The following is a 20,838-nucleotide window of genomic DNA, read 5'->3' on the forward strand; positions in this document are numbered from 1 at the left end:
TGACAACAGACACACTAGACCTGTCCACTGGAGAGAAGACAAACTGGCTGCAATTACTTGTTTGTTGACATTAACTTTTTTGAGTTATTGTTAGGTTAGGTTTATTGTTTATTTCCTACCTGTTAGGTACTATTTACTTTTTTGAGTTATTGAAATCTGTCTCCTCCTTTGTCTTTTCCTTATAGCATGGTCATATTTGTCTGTGGTTTTTTTGTTGTTGTTGTTGTTTTTGGCATCTTTGTATATTCTCACCCAACACAAATATATATTTTTTTAAAAATTCAAAAATTTTAACTTTTGATAAAACTTGTGATAAAATCTAAAACTTAAGAGGTTAAGTTTGTTACAACAATGCTTTAAAGATTTGATTTCCACTCCCGCCCGCTCCCGCAGACTTTCTCTCAGAGCTTGTGAAAACAGGCCTAAACAAATACTCTCAGACTAAATTCGTTCAAGTTAACATCCAGAATAACAGACTTTAAACATGATTGTGTTTAAATAAGATGAAGTAGCCACAAAACCAAAGTACCACACGTGATAAAAACATTGGCTATTTTTTTTATTAGCGTTATAAAACATTAACTACAACCAGCAGCACCTCAGTTTTTTAATCGCAGGCTACTGCATACACACTCAACGAACGATTAACTAAAACAAGTAGTTTAAATAACAGTTTAAGTAAATAGGCCAAAGCACAATATGAAATAACTTTAACTTATTAAATAAACGCATAGGATTTACAAAGTAGACTAGATATACTTTAAACAAATTAAATACAAAATGAAATGAATAAAAATAAATAGAATGCCATGCTTAACAGGCTATTGCAAAAAAGAAAAATAATACTAATAAATAAATAAAAATAACGTAGCCTACTTAAACAAACGAATTTGATCACTGGGCCTTGCATTGCTTACTCCATATTACTATGAAGGAAAAGTATATTGCTGACTGACTGCGGTCGCAGACTTGTGCGTCTTTCTTCCATGATCCGCCCACACACACACTGAATGCCCTCTCTGACGGTGCACTAGATCATGCGAGAATGCTCAAAATAAAATACGCAAATTTTAAGAATTGTTTTCAAGTGTCTGACTTGTCTTGCTTTGCTTTTGTCAAGTAAAGAGCCGCTTTAATTTTCTTCTCAGCTTCATTTGTTGACTCCATTTCTGTTACACGCCAAATCCCACCATTCCCCGTGGGTCTCCCGCAAAGTTTTCTGACCGCCCACTCCCGCCCGCAGCAAAGGTAAAACCGCCCGCTCCCCCTGAGATTTGCGTTGGGTCCCGTCGGAGCCCAAACCCAATGCAGCCCTCTACATCAAAGCTTGTTGTTACAGGGTGTCCTGTTGTACTGCTTAGGCAGCAGCTCCACCTTGTGGGGAAACTGGGTATTGTTCACATGCAACAGGAAGTCAGCAGTGTTGTTCTACTGTGTGCATGTCAGTTCTGAAACAGAGCAATTCACGGATCTTAATACACAGTTTGTGTAGCGTCCTTATTCACCAACATACAACATGGTGACAGATAGGCTAGGACCCAAAAGTGAGCTTATGTAGCCAGTCGCTGACGCGACACGTTTGGTTTATTTACTGGAAAGATAAGTTGTATTTACATCCGTTCGCGGCAAACCAGCTAACATTGCGACTGGAAGATGGCATCGTTCATTCCACCACCTGAGCCGATGAAGATGTCCGGTGACTTGAGCAGCAACTGGACAAGTTTTCGAGCAGAGTTTGATGATTACTTGCTGGCGACCGGACTATGTGAGAAAGATGCGGACGTGCAAGCGGCAACACTAAGAAGGCTAATGGGCAGTGAGTGCCGACACATATACAAGCACAACCTGGGTCTCACACAAGACCAGCAGAAAGATGTTAAAGCCATACTGGAAGCACTTGAAGCCTACTTCACACCCACAAAAAATGTCATCTTTGAGAGGTACATTTTTGGAAATCTTAGACAAGAGGAGGGTGAGACTATTGATGCGTTTGTTACAAGACTGAGAGAAAAAGCGGCAACATGTTAATATGGAAGCCTAAGAGACCAGCTCATAAGAGACAGGCTTGTTCTTGGAATAACTGATGAGAGCGCGAGACGCTGTCTGCTTAGAGAAAGACTTCACATTGGCAATGGCGGTTGATATTTGCCGTGCTGCACAGATTATGGGCAATAAGTTGAAAACTATAGCGCTGGACCACTCTAGGCCTGGGGAAAGCCTTAATGTGGCAGAGGGCGGCACCCCTAATCACTTTGCTAAAGTATATATGAAAAGAGGCCAAAACACACGCCAGTTGCACACTATGGACGCCCCTCTGAAGAGGACCAAGATGATGATGATGGTGGCAATCTGGGACAGATATACACGGCAATGAGCATAGGAGCAGTGAACACACAGGGAAGAAGTGGTTTGTCAACCTCCCACTGCAGAACGGGCCCCAGAGATGCCAGCTCGACTCTGGAGCAACCTGCAACGTGATGAGCATCAAGGATAAAATGAGACTATCACCTAGGACGCCTCTTCAGCCTAGTCTCACCAGACTGAAACTTTACAACAGTGCTTGGATGAACTCAATGGGCCTGTTCAGCACTCAGTGTGTCATTAGAGGCAAGAGACACAAACTTGACTATGAAATTGTGAAATCTGGCCAGAGGCCACTACTTTCGGGTTCCACATGCGAGGATCTCGGTCTGATTCGTTTCACTATTCCTGAGGAGCTGAATAGTGTAGAGCACAGCAAGTTGAGCATGCTGACTAAAGAGAGCTTAATCAGCATGTACCATGATGTCTTCAGCGGCCTCATTGACTCTCTGCCTGGCAACCTACACTTTGAGCTGGACAGCACCGTGGCCCCTGTGTAGTGCGCTCCCAGAAACATACAAGTGGCCCTCAAGGCAGCCGTTAAAGCGCAGTTGGATCAGTATGAAAGGGATGGACACTTAGTCACAGTCACACAACCCACTGATTGGATAAGTAACCTGATCATAGAAAAGAAGCCAGAGAAACTTAGGCTCTGTATTGACCCCAGACCCCTGAACCGAGCTCTCAAGCGGTCCCATTACCTTATGCCCACCTTAGATGATGTGCTGGACAAAGTGCCAAAAGCACGTATCTTCACGCTGGTGGATGCACGAGACGCATTTCTACAGTGCCGACTGGATGAGGAGAGCAGCCTGATGACTACATTTTGGACGCTGTGGGGCAGAAAACGCTGGTTGAAACTCCCTTTTGGCATGTTGGTAGCACCAGAGCTGTATCAGAGGAAGCAGCATGAGCTTCTGGTAGGCTTGAAAGGAATTGAGCCTATAGCTGATGACATCCTTATAGTGGGCTGTGGTGACACTGAGGAGGAAGCCATCTGAGACCATGACGCTAACCTCACCGCACTGATGGACTACCTATCCAAGTTCATGCCGCGCTTGTCAGAGGTCTGCGAACCACTGAGGAGGCTGTTGGATAAGGATGTACAGTGGCACTGGCTGCCAAAGCACGACACAGCCATGAAGGAGATCAAGGCACTGATCACAGCGGTACCTGTTTTGAGGTACTATGACATTAACAGGCCGGTCACCATACAGAGCGACTCCAGCCAGACAGGCCTGGGCTGCTGCTTGCTGCAGGAAGGACAGCCGGTTGCATTCGCATCCCATGCATTGTCATAAACAGAGCAAAATTATGCACAAATAGAGAAAGAGTGCCTGAGCATTGTGTTTGCCTGCCAGCGATTCCACTGGGTGGAATGTTACAACAGAGACAGATCACCACCCGTTAGTGTCCATCTTCAGTAAGCCTCTCCTCAGTGCACCAAAGCACCTCCAGAGCATGCTCCTTACCTCCAGAACTACTGCCTCAATGTAGTGTACAAGCCAGGCCCGGAAATGTATATCAGTGACACGCTCAGCAGAGCTGCTACCCCACCACAGAGCACAGACACACAGTACAGCCGTGAAATGGTCTGCAGCCTGCAGCAGGAACAGTATGACACCGCAGCAATTCAGCAGACAGACTATCTGAACGTCACCAGCCAACATCCCTCACAAATCCAACAACACACAGAGAAGGATGAGTGCCTTCAGATGCTCAAGACTGTCATGCTTGAAGGATGGCCAGACTGCAGAGAAGAGATGCCCATAGTGATTAGAGGGTTCTGGGCCATCAGAGATGAAATTAGTGTGCAAGACAGCATACTCTTCAGAAACCAGCGTGTTATCATTCCTAAAACGTTGCGACCGGAAATTCACTACAGCCACGTAGGGGAGAAGCTTGCTACAGGCAAGCCCGTGACACCCTATTCTGGCCCAACATGCAGGGGGAAATCAAAGACTTTGTGCTTTGTGCAATGAGTACGCACACAAACAACAAAAGTAGACCATGATATCACACTCACTACCCACACGTCCCTGGCAGATAGTGAGCATGGACTTCAACCATGCCGGAATGGATTTCCTGCTCATGGTGGACCACTACTCTGACTTCTGGGAGGTCGATCTGCTTCCTGACCTCTCAGCTGAAACTACGGTCCTGAGGTGCAAGGCTCAGTTTGCACGCCGTGGCATACCAGACAGGGTAATTTCTGACTGCGGATGTCAGTTTGCATGTGGAGCTTTCAGGGCATTTGCGAAAGAGTGGTGCTTTGAGCATGTTACCTCATCACAAAGACACCCGAAAGCCAATGGCAAAGCAGAGTCGGCAGTGAAGATTGTAAAAAGCCTGTGCAAAAGAGCTGCGTTTGCTGGCGAGGACCCATGGAAAGCTATTCTCCATTGGAGAAACACGGCCACGGAAGGACTGCACTGCAGTCCTGCACAGCGGCTGATGTCGCGGAGACTGAAAACACACCTCCCTGTGGCGGACCAGCTCCTGATGCGCCGGATAATCACTGAGATACCGGAAAAACTGTGTGTGAAGCGGCAGATTGCGAAACTGAACTATTACAGATCAGCCAAATCCTGTTACCTGAGCTGAACGTCGGCCAGCCCATCAGGATGAAACCACTCCCTGGGGACAGGATGGGCCGGTGGAGAAAAGGGGTGTGCTTGCAGCAGGCGGGCCCCAGGTCCTATGTTGTTAATGTGGAGGGGACAACATACCGTCGTAACAGGGCATCTAGAACGTTCCCCGGAGTATCCCGGGGACACACACGCAACAGAAGTGGGCTCTGCAAGCGAGGACAGCAGTGGAGAGACAGGCACCAGTCATGGGGAGGCACCCCATTAATCACAACTACTTGTGTGGTCCAAGTTTGATTGTGTAGTGCATGAACGATAGGCGCAGAAGTGACAGTTATACCCAGGAGGTAACCAGTTCTGTAAAAGTAAAAAGAAATTAGTCACCCTGCTACTTAACGCTGAGAGTTTGCCCATAAGCATTTTAACTGAAATGGCCTAGCGTTTAGACACACAAGGTTTTTTAAAATAAATCAATAATAGAAAAGTGATGCATCAAATTAATTTAATTTAAATTTTTAACCTTAAGATGTAAGGCTTGCTCAGAACAAGCGTACTCCCCTGAGGGCGATCGAAATAAAGATAAAGATAAGAGTTAAAATCAAAATTATAATAATAATACTTAAAAACTCACATTGAAACCTACAAATACTTATGATAATAAAATGCTAATTATGATAATTATTTTTTTTTTAATAAAATAAAAGTATTTTGAGTCTCTTTCACACTGGTAAGAAAAAAACTGACCCCAGAGTGTTAACAGCTAGGTTGTAGACTTTTTTGACTCCCTGATGCTGTCTCTCAGGTGGTAGGCCCTTATCTTTGCGTAGATAAGTTATGCAGGTATTGCTAGGCCCCAGTTCCTAGAACTTTCATGCTAAAGGAAATTAATTCTTCTGAGCCACTTGATATCTGTATTTATCAAGTTTGTCTGGACGATGCAAATTTTTAGCTTTTCATCTTCTAAGGCTTAGAACAGATTTGAGGATCTGTATGTGAGTGTTTTTCCTTTTAAACAGCATGTATTTCAAAGTTTTAAGTTTCTTTGAGTTCTAGACTTTTGCCCTACATATATATATATGTGAGCTTACTTATGCTGCCACAGGTTAGCACCTGTTCTCTTAATAGTAGGCCCTTTTTGCTGTAAAGCGGCCTCTATTTGAGAGGATGGTGACTACATATTCCCCAGTTAAGAGGTTTATTTGTGTCACTGAGTGCATCACCTGTTGGATTGCATACTCAGGGTAGTTAGAACCACTTTTTGAGGAAAGTTGGTATCTATTTAAGCTCCCTGGTGATCTTGTTAGTGGCTATATTGCATATAACTCGGATTGTAGGCTTTATGATATTTAGCCTCCTAGTTAGCAGTTGTTTTCTACAATGCTGATTAACTGAACATGGTTTGCTCACATATGTACAATTTTTGTATGTGAGCTTAGTATGCTGCCTCAGGTTGGCACCCGCTTATATATAGCAGGCCCTTTTTAAAAAAGCGGCCTCTATTTAAGTGTTTGGTAACCCTTTCCCCAGTCTTACTGAGTGCATCACCTGTTGGATTGCATACTCAGGGTAGCTAGATCACTTGAAGAAAGTTTGTATCTGTCAGCTCCCTTTCAGTTATCTGTTTATCAGCTATATTGCATATAACGGTGATTGTAGGCTGGACTGTTCAGCCTCCTTCTAGTTAGCAATAGTTTCGTATTGGCTGTTTAATGGATATCAGTTTGTTCACATACTGTTTTATTATCACACTGCTTCAGGCCCTGCAGCATGTCTGTTTGAGGTAGCAGGCTTAATTAGCCTCCCTTAGACCATGTTGGTTGTGTTGGTTCCCTTTAGTCACAGAACTTAGGGTACTTTGCCTGTTTGGAAAGTGTAGCCTAGCACAGGTAGTAGATAGCTTCCCACAGTTAGTGGGTTAGAGCTGGTTCCCTGTAGCTTGGTTCCCTGGAAATTCACGAGCTGAAGCCACGTGTCATTGAATAGGCAGGCCCCTTCAGGCCTCCTTTTAGTTTACATGTTGGCACAGATTGTGTTTTTTCTGTGCGGCTCAGGATGAGATGTCAGTAGTGAAACCTTACTGAGGTTTGGTTTAACCTATTGTTGCCTCTTTGAGTGGATGATTCTAGTTGAGCTAAGAGCCACCTAGCGCTTAGGTTGGATCTTTGTGCGCCTGGAAATGGCCACGAGACTTACGCCATGTGTCCTGAAGGATTTTTTGGATACACTGGTGTTTGTTTAGGTGTATTTCTCTCTGAGAACTATTTCTATACACTTCGTTGGCCAGGGGCCCAAGTGGTAGATTCAACCCCCTCTTTTGTGGGTTGTTTACCAGGCTTGGGACCTAAACACTGCCACGAGCTGATGCCACGTGTCTGTTGAGGTTATAGGCCTTCCAGGCCTTCCTTAATACGTGTTGGCGTACGCTGTACTCCTCTTGCTTAAAGAGTAAAAGGTGCTTTTACTGAGTACACTGCTTGTTGGATTGTGTTGGGTGAATTATCATAAGAGCACTGTGCAGCTTTCTATTGCTGCCATGGAAGTTGTCTGTCTGCCGCAGGCTTAGACAGATGTTCAGAATGGCTTTACCAAAAACAGGCCACTTTCTGAAGTTTACTTCTGTTTTTATATATATAAAACTGTTGTCATGATGTAAGCCCCTCTCAGGCCTCCATGAGTATGTGCTCTTGGCATAGTCTACCTGTTAGGTGAGCTCTGCGCTTCCCCCTTGGGGTTGGGTTTGTAATAGTGCTTAGCTCCCTAAGCTGATTATGATGGTTAGGCCTTGATCAGGTCCCGTCTTAGGAGTCAGCCCCAGGCTGGTTTGTGCTCCCCTTTTCAGGGTTTTCAGCGCACAGCCTCCTCAGTGCGTTAATTAAGCACTGGGTAGATCCTAGGTTGAGCGGATTATCTCCCCTCGATATGAGGGTTCATAGCACTCAGCTGAGTTCTGCTCTCCAGGATGCCCGTCTCTACGCGTGGGTTTGAGCTGGTTTCTGCCTTTCTGCAGTCACTCTTACCTACTATCTTCCTGAAGAATGTGTTTTAGAGGCTCTGTATTCAGACTGGGTTGGCCTGAACTGAGTCTGTTCCCTGAGAAGACCAGGTCGGCCTCCCTGGTGGCAATGAGGGTGACCCTGCTCCCCTCGAGAGTGACTGGCCGAGGTTCCCTTTGGTTCCTTGGCCACATTCCCTTAAAGGGACCACTTTTCTTACAAGAAAATTGGGATCTAGACGCCTTAGCGTTTTCTCTAGGCTCTATTTGTTAAATGAGAAAGATAGAAGCCTTTGGGAAGTTCAGCTTGGGCTGTTGGCCAAAGGGAATGCTGTCACTGACAGCCTGGTGTGACCCGAGGGGGAGTTGCTGGGCAGTTTGAGCCATATTTTTGGCAGGCACTCCCCTCCAGCATGGCGGGGTGGGTATATCATTCCCCAATGCAGTCTGTCAACGCAGAGTGGAGTTCCCTTTCGAAAGGGAACGTCTCGGGTTACTTATGTAACCATGGTTCCCTGAGAACAGGGAACGAGACTCTGCGTTTCTTTGCCATGCTTCAGGTTGCCTGCCTACAGAACAGTCCCTCAAGACGATAGATGGTGACTGTCTCTCCAGGCGCTCCTTTATACTTCCGGGTCGCCGTATGACGTCATAGGCTGTCGCCGGCCAATAGGAATTGGAGTTGTTGGATAGTGCTTTCAGACACCTGGGTCACGTGATGTTCCCCAATGCGTTCTGTCAACGCAGAGTCTCGTTCCCTGTTCTCAGGGAACCATGGTTACATACGTAACCTGAGACGGTTTTTCACTAAAGGGTAACGCTCGTGTTGAATTGGAGCCGGGCCCAAAATAAGCAGCTCATTGTACCTTCATAGGATTTTACCAGATGTGAGGGGATAAAAGATAGCCCTTTAATTGTACTTGAGTCAAGAAGCATTTTCTAGACAAGTAAAAATGGTCTTGTTTTCAGAAAAAAATAAGTCAAAAATAAGAGAGTTTGTCCCTTAAAACAAGCAAAATAATCTTCTAATGGTGCTAATTTTGATTGTTTTAAGGGACAAACTCTCTTATTTTTGATATTTTACTTGTCTAGAAAATGCTTCTTGATTTAAATTTTTTTGGATATTTGGACTGGAAACAAGAAAAAAACTCTAAGTAAGAATTGCATTTTTTGCAGTGCAGTTTATTCTCTGTGCAGTCTGACCACAGTTGTGGTCAGTGTGTCTAGTAACCGATCTAGAAACCAGCTAAACCAGCTATTTGTTGCCCCACCAACATTTCTAAGATGGAAGAAGGCTGTTCTATAAACAATTGAAAGAACCAATTATCGTTATCAAAGAACCGATTGCTGTCAACACAACAACTAGGTTTCTGATTGTAGAAAACAATCTAACAGTACCTCCGTCCATATAGCTGTATTGAGGTCTATGGTAGTGTTAATTTCGTCAGACGAGACGAGACGAAATATGTTCGTCAACGACCTTTTTTTTTCATGACTAAGACGAGACGATGACAAGACTGCACCACTGTCCAAAAACGCTGACTAAGACATTATTGTTGACGAAAAAAGACGAGACGAAAATGTTTTATATAAAATAAAAACTAAGATAAAATCTCTCTTCATTTTCGTCTCTGCTTTTTCATCAGCTGTTACGCCTTTAAAATATTCAGAACGAGTTCGCGGCTTCGCGCTGTTGCTCAAGTTAAGCCTCGTTGAAGCCTTGTTTACACTGCATGCGTGTGCGGCTCGTTACGGCTCCGGCAAGGTGTTGTTCCGTCCTCTGCGCGATGTCAACTCAAACAAAGAAAACAAACAAAGTTTTTCAACTTCGAATCTCTTGTCGTCAGTTTCTAGTGATGTAAAATATGAGCGGGAGTTTACACAGGGTGATTATTTTGACTTTGTTTTGTATTTGAGCTGCGCGTCTTGGAGGCGAGGCGCCTATCTTTAGCGAAGCGGCGCGTCGAGCCGCTTCTCAAACGCTTCTCAAACGCACCGCGGCGCGGCTGGTGTAAACACAAGCATTGACTAGAGTGGCCGTGTATCAGCTCCGGTAGCCGCGTCGCAACCGTGTTATGAGCCGCACACGCGTGCAGTGTAAACGAGGCTTTACAGGTCTCATACGCCTGTGGCTGCAACACGAAACTGCTGAACACACAACACCCAAAGCGAACACGAGTGACGACGACATGCTAGCTTTTGAATTGTGTTGGTTAAAATAAAATACTCTTCAGAACAGGTTAATCATTTGTGAATGTGTCTCCTAAATCAGAAATTGAAAACCAGACACGTTTAACATTTGCATTCAACAAAAATCTTTCAACAAGTGTATTTTGTCAGGTAATTATGACATTTAACCAATGTTTGAGATATGTGAAACACTTTTTTTTACTGAAATGTTTATCAGTAATAATCTCAGTAATAATGTGTTATTTTTAAAAAAAAGACTACAATTTTTTGACTAAAACTAGACTAAAATTAAAAGACTTTTAGTCGACTAAAACTTGACTAAGATACCTTGAGTTTTCTTTTGACTAAAACTAGACTAAAATGACGAGACGTTTAGTCGACTAAAACTTGACTAACAAAAAAAGATATGTGAATGACTAAATATGACTAAAACTAACAAGGACATTTGGCACAAGACTAAGACTAAGACTAAATTAAAAATAGGTGACGAAATTAACACTAGTCTTTGGTCTTGTCAAAATTTAACACCAGTCTCAAATACCATTGTTTCATCCTTCTTATGTAAATTTGATTTGTGCAAAAGACCTCCGAAGAACAGGCGAATCTCAACATAACACCAACTGTGACGCAACAGTCGGGATCATTAATATGTACGCCCTCAACTTTTGCATATGCCAGCCCATGTTCAAGACATTACACAAGGGCAGGCAGTATTAACGTCTGGATCTGTGCACAGCTGAATCATCAGACTAGATAAGCAAGCAAGGACAATAGTGAAAAATGGCAGATGGAGCAATAATAACTGACATGATCCATGATATCATGATATTTTTAGTGATATTTGTGAATTGTCTTTCTAAATGTTTTGTTAGCATGTTGCTGTTGTACTGTTAAATGTGGTTAAAGTTACTATTGTTTATTACTGTATTCATGGAGACAAGACTGTCGTTATTTTCATTTTTAAACACTTGCAATTGGTATAATTTATAAACACAACTTCATTCTTTATAAATCTCTCCAACAGTGTAGCATTAGCCGTTAGCCACAGAGCACAGCCTCAAACTCATTCAGAATCAAATGTAAACATCCAAATAAATACCATACTCACGCGATTGGACATGCTGCATGATGAACACTTTGTAAAGATTCATTTTGAGGGTTATATTAGCTGTGTGAACTTTGTTTATGCAATGTATTATAGAGTTGCGAGCTTGGGGGCGTGGAGCGCGAGCATTTAAAGGGGAAGCACGCTGATTCGGCGCATTTAAAATTATGCCCCAAAATAGGCAGTAAAAAAACTGAATAAAAAAAAAATCTATGGGGTATTTTGAGCTGAAACTTCACAGACACATTCAGGGGACACCTTAGACTTATATTACATCTTGTGAAAAAGCGTTCTATGGCACCTTTTAAGAAAGTGAATAGAATTAAAGGGTTAGCTCACCCAAAAATGAAAATGTAATTTATTACTCACCCTCATGTCGTTCCACACCCGTAAGACCTTCATTCATCTTCAGAACACAAATTAAGATATTTTGATGAAATCTGATGGCTCAGTGAGGCCTCTATAGACAGCAATGGTACTTCCTCTCTCAAGATCCATAAAGGTATTAAAAACATATATTTAAGTCACTTCATGTGACTACAGTGGTTCTACCTTAATATCATAAAGCTATGAGAATACTTTTTGTGAGCCCAAAAATCAAAATAACATCTTTAACAATATCTAGTGATGTCCGATTTCAAAACACTGCTTCAAGAAGCTTCGCTGCTTTACAAATCAAATCAGTAGTTTGGAGCACCAAAGTCATGTGGTTTCAGCAGTTTGACGGTTTGTTATGCGATCCGAATCACTGACACAGAAGATTCGTAACGCTCCGAAGCAGTTTTTTGAAATCGGCCATCACTAGATATTGTTAAAAAGATGTTTTGTTTTTTTTGGCGCACAAAAAATATTCTCGTCACTTTATAATATTAAGATGAACATGTGAAGTGATTTAAATATGTTTTTAGCACCTTTATGGATCTTGAGAGAGGAAGTACCATTGCTGGCTATGCAGGCCTCACTGAGCCATTGGATTTCAACAAAAATATCTTAATTTGTGTTCAGAAGATGAACGAAGGTCTTACGGGTGTAGAACGACATGAGGGTGAGTAATAAATGACATTATTTTCATTTTTGGGTGAACTAACCTTTTAAAAATGTTAAGAAGAGTTTCTGAGATTAAAACAGCTCTTTAAGTATATCAGTGCATATAGGATCTAACATACATGATGTTGGATTTGATGCTTTAAATGTCTAAATTTTTTTATGTCTTGCTTTGTGCCATTAAACGGGTTAACTTGTATTTGTCTCTGTTCACATTAGACCGGATGCTGCTGAAAGAGGAGAGTGAAGGACTAGATGAAATGGAAGAGAAAAATCGGTACAAGAAACATCATGATTTCATAAATGGAGACAAATCATTTAGTTCCTCACCGACTGAAAGGACACAAAAAACAGCAACTAGTGCTTTCACCTGCCAGGAGTGTGGAAAGAGTTTCACAAGAAAAAGTAACCTTAAAGTCCGCATGAGTGTTCACATTGGACAGAAGCCGTTTATTTGCCAGGAATGTGGAAATAGTTACTCTTCAAACAGTAACCTGAAAGTCCACATGAGAGTTCACCTTGGAGATAAACTTTTCACCTGCCCTCAGTGTGGAAAGAGATTTGAGCAATGAGGAAACTTTATTATCCACATGAGAATTCACACCGGAGAGAGACCTTTCACCTGCCAACAATGTGGGAAAACATTCATAAAAAAGAGAAACCTTAAAGGGCACCTATTATGCAAAATTCACTTTTACATGGTGTTTGACCATAAATGTGTGTTGGCAGTGTGTGAGCAAAACCACCCTAGAATGAGAAAAATCCACCCAGTGGTTTTTTTACAATCTCAATAATTCATAAGCACTGTCTCAGAACGCCCTGTTCTAAGATTGCTCTCACTGTGACGTAGAATTGCGCTAAGCCCCACCCACATGGTTTGATTGACAATCTGGTTTTGGCATAGACCCCGCCCTCGGTGATCGGTCAACCATCCTCCATTGTTTCAACGACAGCCGGTAATGTCTCCTAAGAAAGTGTTCTGTTGTGGGATGTAATAATGAATATAGTAGTTTTCACTTACTTCCGACATCAGAGCCACTGAAAACGCAGTGGATGGATTTTATTTACGAAGGAAAGGCGCCACTCAAAATTCCAAAATACGTTTATGTTTGCGCGAATCATTTTTTGACTGACTGTTTTGAGAACGAGGGTCAATTCAAAGCAGGTCTTGCTTCAAAGTTAATCCTCAAGTGTGGATCGTTGCCTACTGTTCGCGATCCAACGTCACCTCCAGAAGAAGTAAGTGTATTTAATGTTTTTTGAGCAAATAGTCATTTCAGTCGATGTCAGCCAATTCAATAACAAATGCGTCTAAAGTTGTTGTCGTCGTCATAGAATGTCTGTGTATATAATTTAAACCTTGTTTGTATAGTGTGTATCCACACGTATATATTTTTTTTAAAGATATTGTATTAAAAACTGTGTGTTTACTTAGCAAACGTTATCACAGTATTTGTGTTTGTAGTTTCAAAAAATTGCGCGAACGTTATCACAGTGTGTGTGTGTGTGTTGCACATCCATAATTGCAAAGGGGACGCGATTAAAACTCTATAAGTACATAAATGTATCAAATAACCATTCAGAGACGTCCTGCTCCATTCTCAATTGTGTTTCTTCTGCCGGAGTCTCTTCATCATCTGGGTCTGATTCCGGTTCAAACATGTACGGCTGAATGCCATACAAAACAGCGGGTCTCTCACTCTCAGCCATTCTGCTTCTAACCTCTGTTTATTGCCATAGGTATGCAAGTTACGCCCTCATCCAAAGGCAGGGCGGGGATATGCAGCTCATTTATATTTAAGGTGGTACACACCAAAACAGCTCTTTTTAAAACAGGCCCCAAAAATGACATTTTCAAATGGTTATAATAAATTAACTGTGGGGTATTTTGTGCTGAAACTTCACAAATACATTCTGGGGACACCCAAGGCCAATATTACATCTTGTAAAAAGGGGCATAATAGGTGCCCTTTAAAAGCCACATGAGAATTCACACCGGAGAGAAGCCGTACACATGCTTTCAGTGTGGAAAGAGTTTCACTCAACAAGGAAGCTTCAACAGGCACATGAGAATTCACACTGGAGAGAAGACTTATGTGTGTCATCACTGTGGAAAAACCTGCAAAGACAAAGCAAACCTCGAGATCCACATGAAAATTCACAGCGAAGAGAAGCCTTTCACGTGCCCTCAGTGCGGAGAGACTTGCAGATTGAAAGGAAACCTTCAAAGTCACATGAGAGTTCACACTGAGAATAAGCCGTTCAAATGTGTTGTAGCGAGTGAGACGCATCAGACTAAAATATTTGTTATATGTAAGAAATAACTGTCGACGGGCCATTAGAAAATAAAGTACACCCGAGGTTGCAATGCAGCATGTATGTTAGTCTAATGTTTAGTTAATGAATTAGTCTTGTTCATGAATGACGTCAGCTCTAGTGAATGACATTATTTTGAGGACACAAATATTGATAATATTTACATGAGAAGCATTAAACACGTTAGCTACTGGCCCAACAGTCACACTCAGTTCTCCCCTCAAATTCAAACATACCAGTGACAGGGCTATTTCAATTAGGGATGGGACGATACACTTAAACTCACAATACGATGCACCTCGATATGCCAGGGTCACGATACGATACGTCACGGTCCTTTTTAAAAAAAGAAAAAAAAAGAAGAAAATATTACTGTATAACAACAACTTATTTATTTTTGTTTCAGCTGCACACAGGGAAACACAAGGCCTAACTGGCCAAACACAAACAAGAACACTCCCTTAGTGCTGCTCTAATCCTAGGTTAAGTTATCTCAGGACTGGTTCTTCTTCAAAAAAACTAACATATCAACATGTTCTGGTGTAATCGGTGATCTTTGAGCAGACACAATGTCTCCTGCTGTGGAAAAGACACGCTCACTGGGCACTGACGTAGCAGGAATGCAAAGGTAGGCTTTGGACAGGGGGGCAAGTATGGGGTAAGCATATGCATTAACTTTCCACCACTCAAGTGGACTACTGTTGAGTGGGATAGGAATCCCATTTCTGTAGGAGAGTATCTCCATTTCAATCCCTCTGCTGGACTGCACTGTCTCAACAACAGTAGTGTAGGAGCTCCCAAGGAGATCTTCTAACGCTGTCTTTTTTGGTGGGGGAGGCTGTGTCACGTCCTGCATCTGCCTTTCTCCCTCCACTGGCTCTTCCTGGCTCTGCTGTGCTCCCTGTGCTGCCTTAACCATGACCCTGGCCTGCTCTGCTGCTGCACCTGATATTGAAGCACTGGCCCTAGTGGTTCTTTCATCTATGTCACTGGTCTGAAAAAAATAAAATAAAACTAGCTCAAACATTTCTGTCTTTCAATCCTTCACTCCCTCCCTCTCTCACAGACACACGCACACAGAGACTCTCTCTCTCTCTCTCTCTCTCTCTCTCTCTCTCTCTCTCATCGACTAATAAAAAAAACAATATGAGAAATAAGTTTTCGGGCTCTGGCCTACACATACAGGGCACCTCATTTTTTTTTTCAATAAAAGTTAGCCTACCTGGTTGCGCTGCTCATGAAGTGCTGAAGCTTTTTCACGTATTCGGGCATAGACGGACTCGCGTTGTTCATCATTCAGATGGGACAGGCTTCGGAATCGTGGGTCAAGCGCAGTGCACTCCTGCAGCATGTCATTACAGTCCCCCGAGTACCGGTCCGAGATGTCGAGTAGAATGGCGCTTTTCATGTTGGCGATGGTCTGTGTGTCATTTTCGTCTGGTGACATGCTTTGCTCGCTTGTTGCTCCAGGTAGCGCGCCAGCATGTCGTATGTGCTATTCCACCTGGTTTGGACATCGGTGATAAGTTTATGCCGAGGCAGCTCTAACTGGGTTTGCTTGTTGGTCAGGACGGCGGTGGCCGTGGTGCTCTTGTGAAAGAATGTAGTTATTCTTCGCACACGACCAAGAAGGCGCGCGACGCGGGATACAGCCAAGCCTCGCTTACTGGCCAGATTCACAACATGCACTAAGCACTTGATGTGAGGGTGGAGACCGCTCTCTCTCACAGCAATGTCCATGTTGCTCGCGTTGTCTGTGACACAAGCAATGGTTGTTTGTGGCCTCGTTAGCTCCCACTCACTCAGTGCATTTCTCAACACGTGAGCTATGTTAACACCAGTATGACTTTCACTTAGCTCACGAGTTTGCAACACAAAGCTTTTTCTCTCCCATTTCTCGTTGATGACTTCTGCCGTGATGGTTATATAACTCTGTGTTGCACGCGAGGTCCAGCTGTCGGTGGTCAGGGCGACACCGTCGGCATTTTTTAGATACTCTTTCACGCTTTGTTTGGTTTCATTGTAAATTTCCGGGATTACCTTCTCTGAAAAATGTCCTCGACATGGCATCTTAAACTTGGGCTCCAGCACATTGAACATTTGGATGAATTTTCTGTTCTCTACCATGTTAAATGGAGCCATATAGTCCGCTATGAATTCGCCAATGAGCCTGGTTATCTGTTTTGCACGCGGACTTGATGGAGGTAGAGTTGGTGTCAGCGCTTGTTTCATGGTCAGCTGTCCCTTCGGTAGGCTCGTTTTCTCCGGGGCCGTCTTCACATTTTTATGGTGACGTTGAAGGTGGTGGTTCATGTTTGATGTGTTGGATGTGGTGTACGGAATGACAGCATGGCATAGCTTACACACAGTCTTAGTCTTGTCAGTTACTCTATTGCCGTCTTTGTCTTTTTTAATGAGAAAGCCAAAATACTGCCAGACATATGACTTGTATCCAGGCGGAGCGTCCTCAATTTCGACCTCATTTGACTCCATGGTCGGCTGTTTGGGGGCAAGGCAGTTGGTGCTAATGCTAATAATATTTGTTAGCTCGCTGCAGTGTTGTTATTGCAACATGCGCTGTCTTGACGTTACGACGTACCGCACCGTTCCCCGGATATAATTTTTTTTTTTTTCATTTAGTTTTTTTACCCTGCCACCATAGACTGTATGTCTGCCCCATATACATACACACAAATATAATACACTAAATTATTTATATACTGCGCAAATCATGCAGCAGTGCCATCTATCTTTATTTCGCGATCCATTTTTTTCGACCTTGATGCGTTTCGTCACGTTTTGTATCGCGATATTTTGTCAAACGATATTTCGTCCCATCCCTAATTTCAATTACAATCTACATATCTTATTTATAAGATCATATTTAACATCAACATTGAAATATAAATATTAGCATCTTCTTTATCAAACTCCATTTTCACCATGAAAACCAACGAAAATCTTAAAAGACATGCATTCGATGTAATATCATTAAAACATTCTTAATGCTTGAACTCCTCCTCCTTTGGGATGGTATAAGTCAAGATTCCTGTTTGCGGGCCCCTCCTATTAGGAAGCTCCAGGAAGAAGGTAAGACAAAGAGAATCTCTATTAACAAACAAATCATTATTTGTCTAATTTTCATTCACCTTTTCTTGTTTTACATGCATAGAAAGGCTAAGATTGACAAACATGAGTCACAATAGAATGTGCACCTTCCATTTGACACATGTGTGAGACAAACAGTGAAAAAAACTATCTTGGAAACAAAACCCATTGTTTGGTTCTTTGAATTGAGAGTTACATACCTTATTTGATCACATTCTTGTCCATAAATGCAAAATAATTCTCAAACTATCCAAGAAAATGTCATGGTCTTTGTTGTCAAAAGATCTAATATTACCTAAAGAAAGATGTAGCCATAATAGTGTATCAAATCCAAACAGTTTCTGTTCTATAGTGGTGTTTGAATTTGGACTAGTGGTTTGATAACTGCCAGCTTAAAGTAGTCGGGATACGTCTTTAAGAAAGTGAATAGAATTAATAATGTTAAGAGGTTCTGAGATTAAATCAGCTCTTTAAGTATATCAGTGCATATAGGATCTAGCATACATGATGTTGGATTTGATGCTTTAAATGTCTAAATCTTTTTATGTCTTGCTTTGTGCCATTAAACGGGTTAACTTGTATTTGTCTCTGTTCACATTAGACCGGATGCTGCTGAAAGAGGAGAGTGAAAGACTAGATGAAATGGAAGAGAAAAATCAGTACAAGAAACATTATGATTTCATAAATGAAGACAAATCATTTAGTTGCTCACCGACTGAAAGGACACAAAAAACAGCATCTACTCCTTTCCCTGCCGCTAAATATCACTAAGAAAAATGGAAGTTGCTGCAGTAGAAGGCACTGTATATAATCATTTTCGTATAATTATTATAGAGTACGCAGATGTAACACAATAAATGTTGTCATGTTATCTTGCAGTTATGTTATCTCCAGTTATGCTGTCCCATCGCAAAGTCACGTCTTTTTTGTGATGCGCATTATGGAATAAATTTGGTAAAAGTGTTTCCATCGTAGTTTGTGCACATTTTCGTGTTGCGTAAAAATTATCCGACTTAGTTAAGCACAGTTATTTACGTGTTTTTTTTTATTTTTTTTATGCATTTTAAAATGTATGTACATCTAGTGTTTTTTATGCAGTGATCCAAAATGCCCATAAAATAGGTGGACAAAAATATAGCATGTACGCAAAGAGTTTCATGCCTACTTGATTGGGAAAGATTCAGTCTTAAAGGATTAGTCCACTTTCAAATAAACTTTTGCTGATAATTTACTCACCCCAATGTCATCTAAGATGTTCATGTCTTTCTTTCTTCAGTTGAAAAGAAATTAAGGTTTTTGATGAAAACATTCCAGGATTATTCTCCTTATAGTGGACTTCAATGGAGCCCAAACAGTTGAAGGTCAAAATTACAGTTTCAGTGCAGCTTAAAAGCGTTCTACATGATCCCAGAAGAGGAATAAGGGTCTTATCAAGAGAAACCATCACTCATTTTCTAAAAAATAAGTAAATAAATGATAGAAGTTTTAACAATAAATGCTCATCTTGAACTAGCTCTCTTCTTCTTCTTCTCTATTTGAATTCCAGCAGTGTAGACGCTGCTAAGTGTATTACTTATCAGTGTAGAAAAGATACGACGTCTCGGACGTTGAAGATTTTTCTTTCTTTCTTTTGTATTAGTTAGATTTAGTGTATAAATGGATTAGAAAGATTACTTTTTGTTTTATTGTTTTCTTTCATTTGGCATGGTCTAGTATCCCTTTGTTTCTCCTCAGTTCTTAAGAGTTTGCCGGTGTTTCTGTTTTGCTCTGTAAAATTATTTACCTTTTCTTTTTCCCTTTCTTTGTAAATAATCTCAACTTTAATACTTTATGTATAATTTATAATAAATTACAAGTTCACTTGTATTTCGTTTCGCTGTCTCTGTTTATCTCTCATCTCATTTCCCGGTATTTTAGAATGACAGCGACCTCGACTGGCCTAATGTTCCCCTTCTTTCCTATAGATAAATTACAGCCAAGGAAGGGTCGAACACTAGAAAAGTAGAAAAAATCTGTAGCACACTGGCCCTCCAGGAGCAGGTTTGAACACACCTGTATAGACAGGATTGAAGCTCAGATAAAATCAACTCAGAAACTTTGTAGGTTTTTCAATATTGCACTCCGAAGTCAGGATTAGAATACGTGACCGACAGTGAGTCGTTTTTTTTTTTTTTTTTTTTTTTTTGCTTGGAACAGTTTGCAATTGTACTGCATAAGGAACCATGTTCTTAAGAAAGTTCTACCATTATTATTTTGTATTAAAACACAAAATGGGTGCTTTTCCACCATCAGGACGAATGGTTCCAGTTGCATTTCCCCTTGAGCATGGATCAGTATGGTATAATTTCTGGAAAACACTGGCTGGATTTCCCAGCAAGGTAGCTGCTCAATCCTGCTTGTGGAATGTTTCAAGTACATACTGTATATAATCTTATACAAAATATGAATTCTCATGAGATCAACTTGTAACATCTGGTTGGGTGAATTCAATACAGTGGCGGTAGATGACTTGATATGACTTCCAAGTTGCTCTTTGTAGACATTAAGTTTTATTTATGCCTAGGATATCACTGGTCACAACAACTGAGTGACTCAATAAATAGAAAGGTTGTGACACTGTCACATAAAATACATGTTTTACCGCTCTATTTATTACAACGATTTTATGTACAATAGGGTTTTAATTTGTTTACATGTTTTTTATAGTCCATTTTATTCCTCTTACTTATTTTAATGTGTGTATGTCTTTAAATGTGTATGGGTCTGCCTGTCACTAGCTGGACTGTGGAGTTTAATTTTATGGACTTGCCTTTCCAGCACTTCTCCTCATCTTCACTTGGATTAACACTTCCGTGGACTTGGTATATACACCGGTGGACACTTTCACATTGGGACTTTATCAGCACACTAGGATTCTTGGACTGTTTTAGGACTTTGGACTGTATGCTTTTAACAGACTGAGTTTTCCTGTGCTGTTTTAAGTTCCTTGTGATTATTGTAAATACACCTTATTTATTCATTTCTGTTGTCTGTCTTATCTTTTTAAACACTCATAACCTCTCACACAGCATAATCTGACCCCATTTTAATCCATGTCAAATCGACCTATTGGGCCGATCGTTACAAGGTACATG

General features: G+C 41.6%; 1 protein-coding gene across 1 annotated transcript; it reads left to right on the forward strand.

Annotated features, from left to right (window-relative positions):
* Nucleotides 1–12,504: 12,504 nt before the first annotated feature.
* Nucleotides 12,505–12,852, forward strand: LOC125244490 (oocyte zinc finger protein XlCOF26-like). The gene has a single exon (XM_048154566.1). The coding sequence runs from the start codon at nt 12,505–12,507 to the stop codon at nt 12,850–12,852; it is 348 nt and encodes a 115-aa protein (XP_048010523.1).
* Nucleotides 12,853–20,838: the final 7,986 nt, after the last annotated feature.

Source organism: Megalobrama amblycephala, linkage group LG14, assembly GCF_018812025.1.
Source record: "Megalobrama amblycephala isolate DHTTF-2021 linkage group LG14, ASM1881202v1, whole genome shotgun sequence".
In the NCBI taxonomy this organism is placed as follows: domain Eukaryota; kingdom Metazoa; phylum Chordata; class Actinopteri; order Cypriniformes; family Xenocyprididae; genus Megalobrama; species Megalobrama amblycephala.

Coding starts and splice junctions, on each gene's coding strand:
- LOC125244490 (XM_048154566.1), top strand. CDS start 12,505: ATGCTGCTGAAAGAGGAGAGTGAAGGACTAGATGAAATGGAAGAGAAA.